Source organism: Aulonocara stuartgranti (assembly GCF_965226115.1).
Source record: "Aulonocara stuartgranti genome assembly, chromosome: 4".
Lineage (NCBI taxonomy): Eukaryota > Metazoa > Chordata > Actinopteri > Cichliformes > Cichlidae > Aulonocara > Aulonocara stuartgranti.
In genome coordinates, this window is record NC_138942.1 from 13,437,279 (window position 1) to 13,453,182 (window position 15,904).

The 15,904-nt window shown below is 40.3% G+C and overlaps 1 protein-coding gene across 6 annotated transcripts in view; it reads left to right on the forward strand.

The window, feature by feature from the left end:
* The first annotated feature begins 6,645 nt into the window (after positions 1-6,645).
* Positions 6,646-15,904, forward strand: part of bahcc1a (BAH domain and coiled-coil containing 1a) — a 61,799-nt gene continuing 52,540 nt past the window's right edge. For 5 of the 6 annotated variants that reach the window (XM_082531284.1, XM_082531292.1, XM_082531291.1 and 2 more), the window contains exons 1-2: positions 6,646-6,917; positions 9,896-10,219. In XM_082531284.1, coding sequence (XP_082387410.1) covers positions 10,048-10,219 — 172 coding nt within the window. In that variant the 5' untranslated portion in view covers positions 6,646-6,917; positions 9,896-10,047. The remainder of the gene's footprint in view (positions 6,918-9,895; positions 10,220-15,904) is intronic. The other variant, XM_082531288.1, reaches the window with a different exon arrangement.

The window sequence follows — 15,904 nt, forward strand, 5'->3', positions numbered from 1 at the left end:
CATCTCTGTCCCTAGTGATTAATGACACTAATGAGCATGTGCAGCCATTCACTCTGCCACACATTATTCTATTCTCTGGCCTAGGCCATGTGTCATGTCCTCTTGAGGATGAAGAACATAGCTTCCTGGTCATATTCAACTGAACAACAATATTAACCCCTATCTTTTGCAATAAATGCATATCAGGGGTACACTTGATGCACAATCGCACAAACAGAAACAAACAGAGAGACAAATGATCATGCTAAAAGGTTTACATTTAAACCCACCTGAGTATATAATGAAAAATGATTTAGATAGATAATGATTTTCTAGCTCGTGCTCAGGTCAGAAAAATGTGAAAGCACAAACTTTTAAAAAAAGAGGCCAAAGCTTGTAGTGAGATCATCAAAAAAAATAAGATAATTTTTCTCTTTGTGTGTTGCTTTGTGTCACTCTGCTGGTTTGGCAGCTCATAAATCCACATTCAAACTTTCTCTTTCTTAAAAATGAAGGGTTATTGATGATATTAGAGGAGATGTTGCTTATTGAACTGACAGTGCCTGATGCCGTTTCTGCTTTTCTCCGCTCCAGCGTTGCTGTGGTGGATCTGGCGCTGTTAAACTTTTATCTTTGGCAGACGTTGCAGGCTTGTCAGGTGAGCAATAGGAAATCATAACTGCATATTTGAAGATCCATAAAGAAGGCCCCCATATCTTTCAAGACATGTATTAGCCAGGACCCTGAAATACAGCTGCTCACTTTTATGTTGGAACCCCAGTTGGCCATTGGGATTTGAAATTAATATGACAGAAGGGCCATCTGCTATAGGAGACCACAATAGCATTCAGGAAAACTGGTTTAGGCCTTGCAGAGGACATTTTTAATTGGATGCGTCACACAAAAATATATACATGTCATATAAACTCATTTGTTGGAATGATGGCTGAGCTGGATTTATAGTAGCCTGCAAAGAGACACAGAGACACAGGACAAGAAGGGGAGATGCTTAGAAGGAAAATAAATCAAAGGCAGACACCCGGCCACTATTATTATATTCTTGTTATTGCTTTACAATCAATGCACCGCATCAGATAGCTGTGAAGGAATGCTTAGTTTTACTCCAATTGTTCTGCTTGTTATCGGAAGTCATGGCATTTTAACATGTCCTGACATCAGTGCCTTTAACTAAAAGCCACATAGTTTCAGTCAGGCCCGCAGCTTGCTGTGCCGCGAGGCTTGAGTCACTGAATCCCTATTGATCATTCATCAGTAACTGGTGGCTCACTCTCAGCATCTTCTTGATTCGGCAGCGGTGTAGTGTTATGCCCTGGTTTCATTTTTTTGCTTTGCTCTGCAGTCTCTGCTACATGTGTTGCAGTAAAGTCACAATACAGCATTGCAGAAGCAGAGCTGTTTTACTATATTCATGAGCAATAAAATGTATTTTTTTTTATAATTATTTATTTGAGGCTCGTTTGTACCTTGCATCTGCCGTTCAAACACATTTACAGCTTTTGCTAATTATTATCTGGTACCTTGATCATATTATGACATACTTTTTTTTTTCCTTTCCAAAGCTGGATTTATCATAAATGTTGCTCATAAATGTTTTGCTCTCCTTTCTTTATACTGAATTTTCAAGACAATCTGGGTTCTTGTCATTTTAAAACTCGTGCAAAGGATTTTAGCAATCATCTTAAAGCAGGATTTGCCACATAATTTCTCTCTGACATTACAAAGCAAGCAGTAAAAGAATTCTTTATTTGAACTATTTCACTGTCAGCAGAAATCCCCCAGTATTGAAACTGGCAATTGAAATCAAAAAATCCTAACAAACCAGTCCTAACAAGGATTCATGGTGTTGTGAGGGGGAGGGAATACACAGTGAGTTGTGTGTTTGAGTGTGTCTGTGTGTGCTCCTGAATGAAAAGCGGAAACCCAAATAGCTGAGCTGATTTGCCACAGACAGACCAGGGTCTGGGGAGACACCAGGCTCGTTTGGGACCCCCCGAACTGATTGTCGTGATCGTTGCCCAGTTTGGTCATGTGACGCTTATGCAATGTTGTCCAACCTGCAGCTGGGGTGGAAATTAGTCACCCAACACACAAACCCTCTTTTCTTTTCCCAGACAAGAGCTTTTTGGTAACAACAGCCATTTTGCTCACATGACCAAAAGAGCATCCTGTCAGTTGAATTCATTACTTGCAACAATTCAGTATGTTTATTTTTTTTTTTCAGCACATACATGAGCACGAACACTCACTTAGCCTTTGAGTGCATTTCCTTCATGTTACCGCAGAAGCATGGAATTGTACTAACAACTGGTTATGCACTTTTCACATATTATCATTTCTATTGTGGGCCTGCAGGGCTACAGGCGAAACAATCGCTGCTCCACTATAATCCTCACTGAGGTAATGAGGGTTTTAAAATATGACATGAGGCTCAGTGAACCTAAAGGTAAAGAAGGGCAAATGCAACAGAGCGCTAACTTGGAGAGAAAAAGATTAGATCTTGCATTTAAACAAACAATTGACCTGCGTCATTTAAAACCTTGAGACTTTTAGCTCTGCGATAATTTGACTGAAAAGCTTCATTTTTAAATTTGTACTTATTATTTTTAAAGCAGTCAAAATATACTTCTTTGCCAAACACAGACATTTGATCTACAGCTGATGGATAAGTGTGTGTCTGCGTGGAGGTTTGTGGATGTACATTCTGTGCATTGGCTGTAGACACCTTCAGTAAGCTTTTGTTTACAATCATAGGTAATATGATGGAAATGAGCGTGTTCTTTTGTTTTTTTTGCAAGAATAACATCTATATTTTTTATTAGTGTGGTAAAACCAGAGTTCTCTCCTTGAAGTGAAGACAGGACCACATAGAGGGCAGTTTTAAATAGAGTCCAGTCCTAGTAGGCTTCTGGTTTTGCCATATGCCACTACAATTCACAGTTATTAGCACTAGCACCTTACAAGCACACAAGTATGCAGATACACACACGGCCCCACACACACACTCATAGGTCATAGGTCATTTGTTGTCAACCATCTCTGTATTATTTCAGGCTACATGCTGTTTAAAGGCTTAACTTGGCCAAAGTAGAAACATGAAAGCGACCCCCAGTAATAAATTCATTCAGGGATGAATCTCATTGTTTTAGGTTAAACTCAATACACTACGATTTTGGAATATGTGTCTAAATTGTAAGAAAATTGGATTAAAATTGCCTAGATGACTTTTAATCTCTGATTCATGTAAAGTTTTCTTTCTTTCTTTTTTTCCCCTTCGCCAAATTTACCTGGTACAGATATTCTCTAAACGTGGAATCCATATAACGCTCAAAATACCCCGGATGTACGGCTGCTTGGAATATTGCTGGGTATTTTATTGTGGAACTAAAATCATATGGACATTTTTCCCCTTTCCCTAATATCCAAGGGCCCTTTATCCGTGTATAGATGTGGGTGGGAGGCTACAGACTGTCAATCATTAATGCTTCATTGATCAAGGACAATCCCCGTCGTAAAAACGGTCTCTCTCTCTCGCTCTTTTTTTTCTGCAGAAATCTCTCACTCCGCATTAATTATCACTATGTCTGTTGTGTGTGGGCGTGCGTGCACACGCGCGTATTAGCGTGTGTGCTCCTGTGTGCAACTAAGCACCCTTTTGAATATTTCGCATTGCACGCACTCACTTGAGAAGGGCTCATGATGAGATGAAATTCCAGCACCTTCTGCTAAAATACAAGTTAGTATTCAAGCAATGTGGCCGAGCGTTTGTGAAATCTCACACAGGGCAGTGCACACAAAACTCGAAAGAAGAAAGAAAGGGGGGGAAATGCATTAGCCAAGTCCATCTTAACGTAGGGCATATTTTGATTTTTAACAATTGAGGGCTGAGGTATACAGGCTCTCTGAAGTGAAGTGACACCAAACCAGCCTGAGATTTTCTTTTTGCTCAAAAATATATAAATTACTCGCTTTTTCTTTTCTTTTTCTTTTTTTGGCTATCCATTTAAAAATAAGATTCTTAGATGGATGTCTAACACACACACGCGCGCACACATAATTTACCATAAACCTTTATTTTTGCCTTGAATAGCTGTCCCTAAATTCCCTTAAGTCTACCTTTTTAAAACCGCACACACACATTAAAAAAAATTCCAATAAATAAAAGAATAATTACAGTTATTAGTCATCATCCATACATTGCCAAATAAGAAAAAAATAAACTAGGGCAGTTCGCTTTTTTATTATTCAAAATAAATACCACATTAAAAAATAAATAAATAAAATAAAACACGTCTTCAGTAATATTTCAACCCACATTTGCAGCGAGGCAGGCAGGATCAAGAGTATTTTCAGTAAATCCTTGAGTCAACAAGCTATTGCTGGAATAGTAACAAGGGACATGCAGGACCGTCGTTTAAAAAAAAAAAGTCAAATATTTTGGCTGCACCACATTCACGATCGTCTCTCCAGCCTCTCCACATATCCATCCGCTATCTCGCCTCGCTCTCGTATTTTACACCCCGATCTGAATTTACCGAAAGCCAGACAAACAGCATGCGACGCGATCATCCGATTAACTCCAAGTAAATTTCCTGCAAACAAATCACGCTGGACTTCCCCCCATTTTTATATCAGCAGCAGCAGCAGGAGCACGTTGACCGGACTACGACAAACCTCATGCAGCCACACTTTAAAGCGCTGAAAGACTCCATGCAGGATTTCTTCTCCATTAAAGCGGACCTCGGCGGGGTGATCCACAACCGGAGCTTTTTTTCTGTTTGTTTGCTTTTTTTTTTGGGGGGGGGGGGGGGGTGTCTTTTTTTTCTTTTAACCCCCTTTTCCAGCGCCCTCACGTGCAGCCTATAACCCGAATCGTTTCGTGGCTCGTTTCACTTGTTTTCATTACTTTTCATAAAGCCCCGGCATCGCTAGTCGGCATTTACACGAAAACTAACCTCCATTATTTTAAATATCCAACACATAATTTCCCCCTCTCTGCAGTATTCCCTTTGATTCACGCTTGACTCATATGGCTTCAGGGCCAATAGGGGTCCGCCTTTGGGGCGCCTTAAAACCGTTCCTTCTTATCCCCCCTTTCATCATCTAACCTGGGACGCCTTGAAACTGCAGGGCCAGTTATTGCCTTTTTTTCCCTCCCGGACAGCCCAATGCGGACTGGCCAACAGCCAATCAGAGTCTTGTTTACATTCTGTGACTGACAATGCTCTGTCCTCGTGCCAGCCAATCAGAAGCAAGCATACAATAGGGGATTCATTTGTAAACATTTAAAATAATGCAGTAACCAATCCATAGTAATAGCACTGCGTGGATAAAATTGGGGAATATATCTTATCTCCATGATTCCGCATGGAGATAAGATAAATTCGTCTTGCGAGCATTGGTCAGAAATGCTATAATGGCTGTAAAGAAGGGGAAAAGTAGAAGTACACGTGTTTATATGTATCCCCATGGATGAACGCCTTGAATTGCTAACAACATTTTAAAAGATATGGGCTATTAATCTATAATCTATAAGTAGTCTGCTTGTACTTGGTGTTGCAATGTTTTGTTTTCAAAACTGCATTTGTGAATAAAAACGGTATTATTTTATTGATTATTTAAACACTATATATTCTAGCGATGAAAAGACTGCTCAGATGGTTTGTAGGCAAAGATCCCTTGTTTAGCTTTAAATAAGTAATTAAAAAAACAAAAACAATTTAATTTAACATCTTCAATAGGGGGTGTCAAACATAAGGCCTGAGGATCAGATTTAGCTCTGCAAAGACTCCAATCCGGCTCCCTGTACAGCTTTAGAAAGTTGTGCAAAAAATTTGGAACGTTTAACTGTATTTTTATAGGTTTGATTATTGATTAAGACCCCCACCCCCCACTGCCATCCACACTAGACCAAAGTAAAAGGACGTTTTCTATGAATGAAAGAAAGCTTTGTGTTCTAAATGTACAATTACAAGACAGTCTGAGCAATGAACACGTATATCCTTCATTTTCACTGGCCCAGCCCAATTCACATCAAAGTTGGATGTATATGGCCCAAAAAGTAAAATGAGATTGACATCCATGCTCTACAGTGTACTCTTTTTTTTTCTTCTTTCTCTCTCTCTCTCTTGTTTACACACACACACACACACACACACACACACACACACACACACACACACACACACACACACACGTATATTAAGTGTTTATGCTTTTATGTGGATTATTGCTCATTTGTGGCTTTAGAATTTTGGTAAATGGTTAAAACGACTCTTTTTTTTATTAGTGTCTCTTCCTTAGAATACTTTGGTGCACTGCTATAAATAATTAAATGCACATGAATGTAATATGTGCCGTTTAATTCTTGATTTTATACTATCATCAAGCCGTTCTCTATCTTAGTTTTATCTGCGATAGATTAAAAGCTGTGCTCGTGGTGCACTGCGCTCTATTGTAGCGATTTGTGCATCCAGTGCTTTTAAATCTGGCGCTTTTCACTCCTTTTATCACTGCCAGTCACCACACTATTGGTCTCTGCTGCCAGCCAATCGGAAACCACCCTGTCCGCGGGCAGGCGGCACGAGCTCATTAACATGCAGGCATCCGACCAATGGAAGGATGTGTTTACCCTGCCCTCGAGACGCGAGGTACGCAGTTGCACCGGGAGAGAAACCGCTGCTCGGAGATCCGAGCCGCAATCCAGCCAGGCCGGAAGCCCCGGTCGCACTGCTTCCATAGAGTGAACCAGCAGGCTACTGCACAGCCTCAGATGGAAATAGTCTACTATAGGATTACACTCTAGCCACATGGTTTATTTCAGATTTTGATTTAAATGGGCGTCGCACTTGGCCTTGCACCTTTCCTCCTTGAATTTTGTGATTTTATAATTTATGGTTATGCAAGGATTTAACATACCAGTAAGTAGTAATTTTATATACCTGATTTTCTTTACTTTTAATAAAACATACCAGGGCCTGTTTCCTCGTTGTAAAATGACAGATGGTGTAGTAAAAATGCAGATTAAAAAAAATGCCAGGCTGTATGTGGCATGCTGTGCATTATAGAGTGCCTTGTTATAATTTCTAAAATAACAAAACAGGATGAGCTGTATCTTCCGAGGAATAAATTGTAATTTTATACCCTACATTTACATTTACATGACATAATCAAGGGCCTATTATTATTATTATTATTATTATTATTATTATTATTATTATGCAATGTAATATTATAAAATGACTACTAATTAACGACTTTACAGCTCTTTTTTATTATCAAGAAGCTTAGCTGTATTATATTTTATGTGTTTTTATATTTTAGTTTAATTATTTTTTGATTAATTTTAATTTCAGCTATTTAAATAATAATAATAAAATAAAAAATAATATCGTTTGATTAATAGTTTAGAATACTGTGCTTTACCTCTTGGTGTGTCTATATTATGGCTGCCAGACTTATAAATTCCTAGCGGAAAATTTGCATACAAAGAGAACGGGAGGAATGTCTTCACACACCCCGGCCGATGTGCACTCCTTGCCGGCCAGCTCAGTCGCGGAGGGCCGCTTGTCTCGCAGCACTATCCGACCTATACCGCGTGATTTGATTAACTATCTGCTTTCCTGCCGTCGACTCGATCTTACAATTGTAATTGACATTGGCTTAATCAATTGTATTATGGTGGTCGATCCTTTGATTTTTTTCTCCCGTTATTCGAACGATTGTTTGATGCACGATTTCGCAAATTTTAGGCTAAAATAAAAAACAACAACAACAAATAACCACATGCGATTACACGGCAGCAATTACATGCCCGTGCGTATACTTTCGGAATATTTAGAAAGCTGGTAAATGCTCAGTAGTGTTATTCTTACAGGTCTGTTGGCATACAGGGAAGGCTGAACGTAACAGCATGGCGAGGGGAAGGTAATGGCCGACTGCAAAGCACTTTCTCAGTGTGGAAACAAAGGCAGTCCTCCTGACGGGCGGCCATTCACCTTGGATCGCTTTGCAGCCCAAGAACGCAATCTTCTGCTATCATGAATGCTATAGCAGGGCTTATTTCACGTTTTCGCGTTGAGGATTCACATGCAAGCTCACACATTATCCCAGGAAGGCTCGGTCAATACGATTTTTTTCTTCTTCCCAAGGACCTGCGAATGGAGCGATTTTATTGTTGTTGGTGTGGCATTGGATTGGAGGCTGTAACTGGCAACATGGGGAGATAATGGTGCTGAGAATGAAATAGCTTAAATGATAATATGCCTGCTCTCTATTGGACGTTGTAAAAAAAATAGTTTTAATTTAATTACATTTTATTTTAGTTATTACATTTATGAAACAGATATAGATTATTATCTTGGCAATCCATTTGTAAAAGCTATTGATGACCTCAGATGGAGAATCTATAATATAAAATGAATCTTTCACTTATATTTTGGAAATTACTAGAGTTGTTTTTGAATCCCCCCCACCAACAGCCAGTACTGAAGCACAATATAAGCTTTCCCCTTTTGGGAGACCTGTTAAAATTCGTAATATATATATATTTTTTTCTCCTTTTTTTTTTTTTTAACAGTAAAATACAGTTTATTTTCATTTTGAGAATGGGCCACTTTCCCATCCAGACTAAATATTTCTATTTTTGTGGCATGGCAGAGGATGTAGCCTGTAATGTATTTACTACTCCATTTGATTACCTGACCTGAAATAGGTCAAGGCAGACGAAGACAGTGAGAGTGCAGTTATTCACGTGCGCACACACATATACTCACGCGCAGACGCGCGCAAGTGCACACACTCGCTCACACACACACTCAGGGAGAGAGGGAGAAAGAGAGGGGGGGGGGGTGAGTCCATGCCTTTCAGGAGCTGATGCATCTCTGTTATAAGGCTGTATTCTAAGTATATTATTATTTATTATTATTACTATTAATATTTTCAATACAATTCTTACGATTTGTGTCGAAACTCTGCGAACTGACAGCTCAGACTTCCTCTTCAAATAGTTTCTTTTATTGTCATATTTATTAAGAACTGGGATTTTTGTAGCTTGAAAATGCTGCATGATATATTCGCGATTTATGCCACTTAATATCGTTATAGAGCAAAACGGTGCCATGCGTAATGAGAGGTGGATGGAGATTACAGAGGCACAAAAAACGCCATGCATCAACCCGAGACAATAGGACGAGCTAGAGAAGGCAGGCAGCGTTGTTCACCTTGAGATAGGCTGAGTAGGCTTCCATCATTTTTAACCCTCCGAAACAGGACGACACGTTTCCTCTCCCTATCAAAACTACAAAGCGGGGGTAGGGGGGATTGTCAGATTGCCGCAGAAATCACAGTTGATCTAAATCATTATATTGCATGTCATTGTGCTTTTAGAGATGGTGACATCTGGTGACTGCTGACATGGATGTTGAATAAAATGTTTAGGCTCGACGTAATCTGAGCATTGTAATGCTTTGCATACAAAAGTGAACATATAGAAACCTAAAATGTGTCACCCTGCTCGACGTGTCTGTGAAATCTGAAGTACTCCCCTCCATATTTAGGCCTGTATCCCAGGCTGATCAATAGAGCCGGAGCTGAACCCGGCTCAGTGGGCTTTCGGGCGCCTCGGTGGTCGTTTGTATCTGCCATGTCTTATTTTCTGTAGTCAGTTATAAGTCGTAAGGTTTATTTTTTTATTAGCAATATTTTAAATATATATACTTAGTGTGACAGGAAGGATATTTGAGCAGAAATAAATGAAGCGGTACTAATGATGTGTTTTCTCCCATTTATTTTATAGTACTAGACTGCAGTAATGTTTTGCATCGTGTTAGGCTTATCTTAAATGACCTTTCCATTTTTTCCATTTACTGAACATGTCTCTGAATTTCTCCACTGACAGAAAAGATGATCGGGGGCTACGTTTTTGGCTGGAGAAGCCTGCGATCGACTGAATGCAACACATAGATACGAGGGAAAGGATTATTATATGGGTTGCATTTGATTTTCCTGACCTGCCCTATCCGGATTTCGGATTACTAAACATTCTTCGGAATGGAAGGACGGGATTTCGCTGCTCCGGCGCACCTCCTTTCTGAGCGGGGCGCCTTGGTGCACCGAGCCGCCTCTCGGATCGCTCCCTCGGGCCACAGCTCTGTGCAGCATGCCGGCCACTTCCCGCCGGGGAAATACTACCCCTCACACATACCAATGGCTCCCCACTCAGGTTAGTCAAACGTATAATGTGTGTGTGTCTCCCACACAGCAATACTGTTTTTCTTTTTTCTTTTTTTTCTCATTTTGTTGTGCCATAAAGCCAGCTGTGCATTTATCAGCCCGAATACAAGACGGTGTCGGGCATGTATATGGAGTCGTACCAAGCTGATTATTTTTGCACAAAAGAGAATAATAGAGGGGGGTTTTCTGTTATAAATTATGGGCTGCTCAGGTGTGACTGTTTACAGGAATCCGCTATGCAAATATCAGCTAATAAATCAAGAGAGATTTGATTTACACAAGGCCTTAAACCAGGAATTGTGATTAAGCTGAATCAACATTTATCTTAAAGGTAATGACGACATCTTTGTTAAACAAATAGTCACTTGATAAGATGGGTAAATGCCATGTGTTTAAGAGCTGTTTTAGTTTGCACGTAGGAAGCTGGACAGAGCACAACGACACTGATTTCCTGCTGGCTCGCGAGCTGAATTTAAAATGAGATTTTGTCACTTCACGTTAAATTGTAAAGTGTCACAATGATGCCATCGCTTAACCAAAACCCTTGGCCATACCCAGAGCCATAAGCACGGAATGGATGGATGGATGGATGGATGAGCAGGTCTGCATGGGTTATGGCGTATGAAGGTTATAGGAAGGAAAGCAATACTAATCCTCCTTCTATATTGGGCTTTGAAGTGTCGGGGTGCAAATGTGTTCACAGTGAATGCATCAGGTTTAGCAAGTGACTTGGGTTTCATGTGAACCCAAATGTGAATGTTTTACAAACGGAAGTATGCACATTTGTGTCTGCACAGAAGAGTCCAAAATTTACAACCCTGCAGAATTAACTCCAACAGCTCATATGTTTGGTTTTTTTTTGTTTTTTTTTAAAGGACAATAAAAGAAAATGATGCACAGTCCCTCCACCCCACAAAACCTTGAAAGTGCTCCTCTTTACACATTTACTTGATTTGTGGTCACTTTTTGTGCCCACATTCAGTTTTTTTTTAAATTCTCTTCACACATTATTCTGGATTTAATTAAATATATAATGGCAAGAATTCAGTTCAGACAGGAAAAAAAGGATACTATAATTATATTGCACATCTGTTTTAATGGACTGGATCACAAAATGCGTGTTGGCCCTTTTTAGTTTGTCCACCCATGTAAAACAAAAGAGATTTAAATAAGATAAGTCAAAACAGAGGCGTATTGATTGCATCAAACAGCTCCACTTTTGAAAGAATCTTCTTTGAAAATATGTAAATGCAACCCCTAAAAACACATGTTTATGATGCAGCTGAGCAGTCTTGGGTTACTGGCAAGCAAAAAGGCATATTTAAATATTTAAACCCTTTAAAGTTATTTTATATGCCCAAGCCGCTAAAAGTGTAACAACCCGCTCAGTGTCGGTGGTGAAAATTCAGCATGCATGTCATCCCTGATGATAAAAAAAATCTGAATTGTTATTTTATATACTTGTTTGTTTATTTATGTTTGGGATTTTTTAAATAAAGTGTTCTGCTACAGCAGGGCAGGGTTGTAGTAAGTTAACCAGATCCTAACCAAATTCTGCATTCATTTGCAAAAATCCTACTAAACATGAGGCATAATTAGTCATTCAGGAGAATTCATGGGTGCCGTTCACAATTCATCTCTCATCATTCATGTGTGCTTTTGGCAGTAGTGACACACACACACACACACACACACACACACACACACACACACACACACACACACACACACACACACACACACAGTGCCTGCATCCATATGTCTTTCATTTTTATTTTTTTATTTTCTTACCATTCATTCTTACAGATGTTTTGCTTGAGAGCACGAAGGCTCAGTGCTGGCTACAGAGCACAGGTGCACCCCTCCACCGCCTGCCCCCCAACCATATTTGGTGTACCTTTCGTAGTATTGTGCTACACACACGAAGGCCTAACCTTCCAAATGTCATCACTGTTCAATGAGCAACACAGGTGGTTTATTGTTCTCCTCAGTCTTGTCAGTAGCGCATGGGCGTGACAGCGGCGCGATCTAATATCCTCGTGATCTGCAAAATGATTTTATTCTTTACATTTCAAGTGTTTGATTGAATTAACATAAAAATAATTTGACATAATTTCCAAATCTTCTCTAGCCTCCACTAGGATGACTTTGTTATTGTGCTCTGCTGACATCCAGCATTTGATTCATTGTTTCAATAATATTTGTAAATGTCAGGCATGCCATGATGCAGATACGTGGATGAGACATGAAGCATATATATATATATATATATATATATATATATATATATATATATATATATATATATATATATATATATATATATATATATATATAATAGCAGCTTGTAAAAATATTGGATTATTTCTGTCAAGACCGCATGTTGCATTTTTTTTAGACATTTTAAAAAAAAGAAATATTTGGTGGCAGAACTAGCTTTTAATACCAGCACCTGGATAGAAAGTTCATTAAAACACAATTTAAATGTAAACTCGTGTTGTAAAAGGAAAAAGAAAAAAAGATTTGTACTTATTCTGAATTCTTTTTTAGAAAGAACAACATTACTTTGCAATTTAATTGCTTTCATATAGATTTTTTTTTCAGTTTCCCCAAAACATTAAATCAAATCTTACTATGTAAGATTGGTTAAATGCTTGTAGGGTGTCGAACCAAACTGGTTCCAGTTTGTTCATCTTGACAGGGCAGGTCATTAGTGTCCCTTCAAGTGTCCTGTATGCTGGCAACATTAGCACAACTGAGCGTGTTGTTTGCGGAGTGTGTTCAGTTTCTCTTCACTTTACCCCTGGGGACTAACTTGCACACTGGTTCACATGAATACTTTACAAAGAGCATGAATATTTCAGGGTTGATGTAAAAAATGCATTCAAAGGCGGGTTTCTGATGTGGCTCCTTGAAAGGGTTCCTCTGACGTTGCGGAGGTATTTATTGCGAGCGCTCCCTTCACCCATTGCTGCTAAAAAAGAGCGATGGCAGTTGCAGCATTCTCCTCTGGCATTGTTCCTAACAGGCTTTTGGAATTTTGAATTTTTTTTCTGGGAAAAAATTCCTTTGTTTTTGGGGGGGGGGGGGGTTTCGGCATGCCACATTCACACTTCTACCCTCTTGTCCACTGAACCATGTTACTTAGAGCCAGTAGAGACTCTGTCAGTTTGCATTTGCCTCTGTCCATCTTCACCTACTACAAGCCAGTCATTTGTAATGCATGTCAGGTGGTCGATTTATAGTTTACACTTGCACTGTGTTCTGGGAATCTGACATTGGAGCAACTTCTCTCTGCCTGTACTTGCTGATACAGTTCGACACAGACCTGTAAACTCCTCTAATGCGATTTAATTTGGCCAGTTCATTTACAAGGACTTTGAAATAGTAATTTTATCTTCTTCTGGCTCCAATGCAGAGTTGGAGACGGTCCTCGCTTGGCTGTGAGGCCAAGATTCAGATGTTGGATAGTGTCAGAGCAGGAGACACAGTGGAGCTGTCTTTACTGCTGGCATTTATGGCTGTGGGCTCATCTTTCAGCCATATTGTTCTGATCAGTGTGCTCTGACTGAGGTGTGGCTGTGTGAAAGCAGCGGGGGGTTCACAGCCTGTCCATGGCTGAGCTCTGCTCTAAACATCCCATGTAATCAAAGGTCATATTTATGCCATCTCACTTAGTCTCCTCTTCCTTTGCATCTGCCCGGCCTCCCTTTCCATAGGCTGTCCTCTGTCTCTTTTTCCCTTCCATTTTTCAGTCTCCTTTCTTTCCAGCAGGAAGACTCTTGTGTCTGGGAAGTAGTGGTCTTCCTGCCACTTCTGTTTTAGCCACCCTCCCTTGCCCCTGGGCCATTGTTGTAGACCACAGATTTGTGTGTGTTTTACAGCTGCTGTTAAAGATAAAAAACAGCCCCTTCCACCCCCTTTATTGTTTTCTGGTAGGATGTCCCTGTCATTCCCTTGGTTTTTATGTCCTAGTTGAATATCTGAGCAGCGCCCCCCCCTTCAAAGGTTAGCCATGCTGTCTGGCTTCTCCCATTTTTTTTCCAAAGGAGAATAAATAACTTTACTGGGACTTTTATTGAACGTCTCATTGCTGGACTGTCCCATGGGTCTGTGGATGCTGGGAAGAGGCTTCAAACACAAACACAGGTGTTTGGTGGAGTTAGCAAGGGGCTGGTTACAACCAGGGTCTTTAAAACAATAAACTTCAGCGAGTGAGTGAAGGTTGTTTGTGGGAAAAGAGGTTTCTTCTTCTTGGCCTTGTAGTTCTAGTGTTTTGAACACTCACCGGGTTTGTACCCAGCTCCTGTTTGCCTTTGCCCACTCCCCTTCCTTGTTGACCCCAGACAAGAGCAGCGGCTGGAGTGTGTTTCATGGCCAGTGTAATTATTTAGCAGCCCAGCTTCCAGCCTCACTCATCCTGCCACTAGTCTTTTCTCTGGAACTCTAAACCTTTTGGGCTATAGTGACATCTGAGCGAACATACATTTTGAATATAGTGAGCATTGTATTAAAAGGCTACTTGTACACAGGGGCAACTATAGTTGATGTGCAGTGACAGAGCATGGGTCTTAAGCCAAGTTCTATTTGGCTTTACGCTACGGCTCTGCAAAACAGAGTGAGAACCATGGCCTGTTGTTGGGCTCGTTTGTGGATTGTTGTGATATAACACAGTTCAGACATGCTGTCAGTGGAGTCCCCCTGAATAGTGGAGGCGTTGCTTGGCATCCTACACCTGGCTGAAATAGCACCTTGCCCTGTGCAGCTGCCATCTGTCACCTTCCCCTGACACTGCGGCCCCCCCTGGAAATCCAACTGACTGGCAAGGGCAGTCAACTGTCTGTGAAAGGGTAAGCCCCTTACATATTTGCAAATACCTTTGCTTGCAAGAGTAACAAGACTTTAGGTGTATCTGTATCATTAAAAAGAATTTTTTTTACTAATGATTTAAGTGATCATGAAAAAATATTAGCATCTAAATCAGCCACTGAGTGTAATAAATTTAAAGTTCTATTATTTAAATTTTGTTGCTTATCAGCAAAACTGTTCACACAAAGTGAACGCCTTGGGTAGAGAAAAAAAAGGATCTGACTTTGCAAGAGGATTGTGGTTAACTGGTGGCCATGTTACCTCAGATACAGGCTCTTGACTCAGTCCGCTACCCAAACCACACCATGTGGCATGATGCCACAGAACCCTTGCCTTGAGCTTGGGGCGTGTACACAGGACAAACACAAAGGAGTCCCATGGGTGACAGTGACTACCAGGGTAGTACCTTCCTGTATTGGATTTCAGGGCATTGGATTTCAAAACCCTCTCATGTATTTTTACACTCAATGTGAGGAAGTGAAAAGTTAATTGACGAATCCAACGAAGCCACGATGAACATGCACGCACATATGCATGCACGCAAAAAATAATGAAAATAAAAGTGTTGTTGCCTGCTTAAATAGACTGATAGGTTTGCCCAAAGCCAACCGCTGCTATTTTGTTTGTGATTCAGATCTCTCTCTGCCCCCTTCATGCTCCCTCCCTCTCTCTTCTAGTATCAGGCTGCTTCTCATCAGGCAGCCCCAGGCCCACCTCAGCGCATGGCCGTATTGCATGTGACAGCTGTTAGACATTATTAACGGCTCAAGCAGAAAATCCAGATTACTGTTTTTTTAATTTCAAT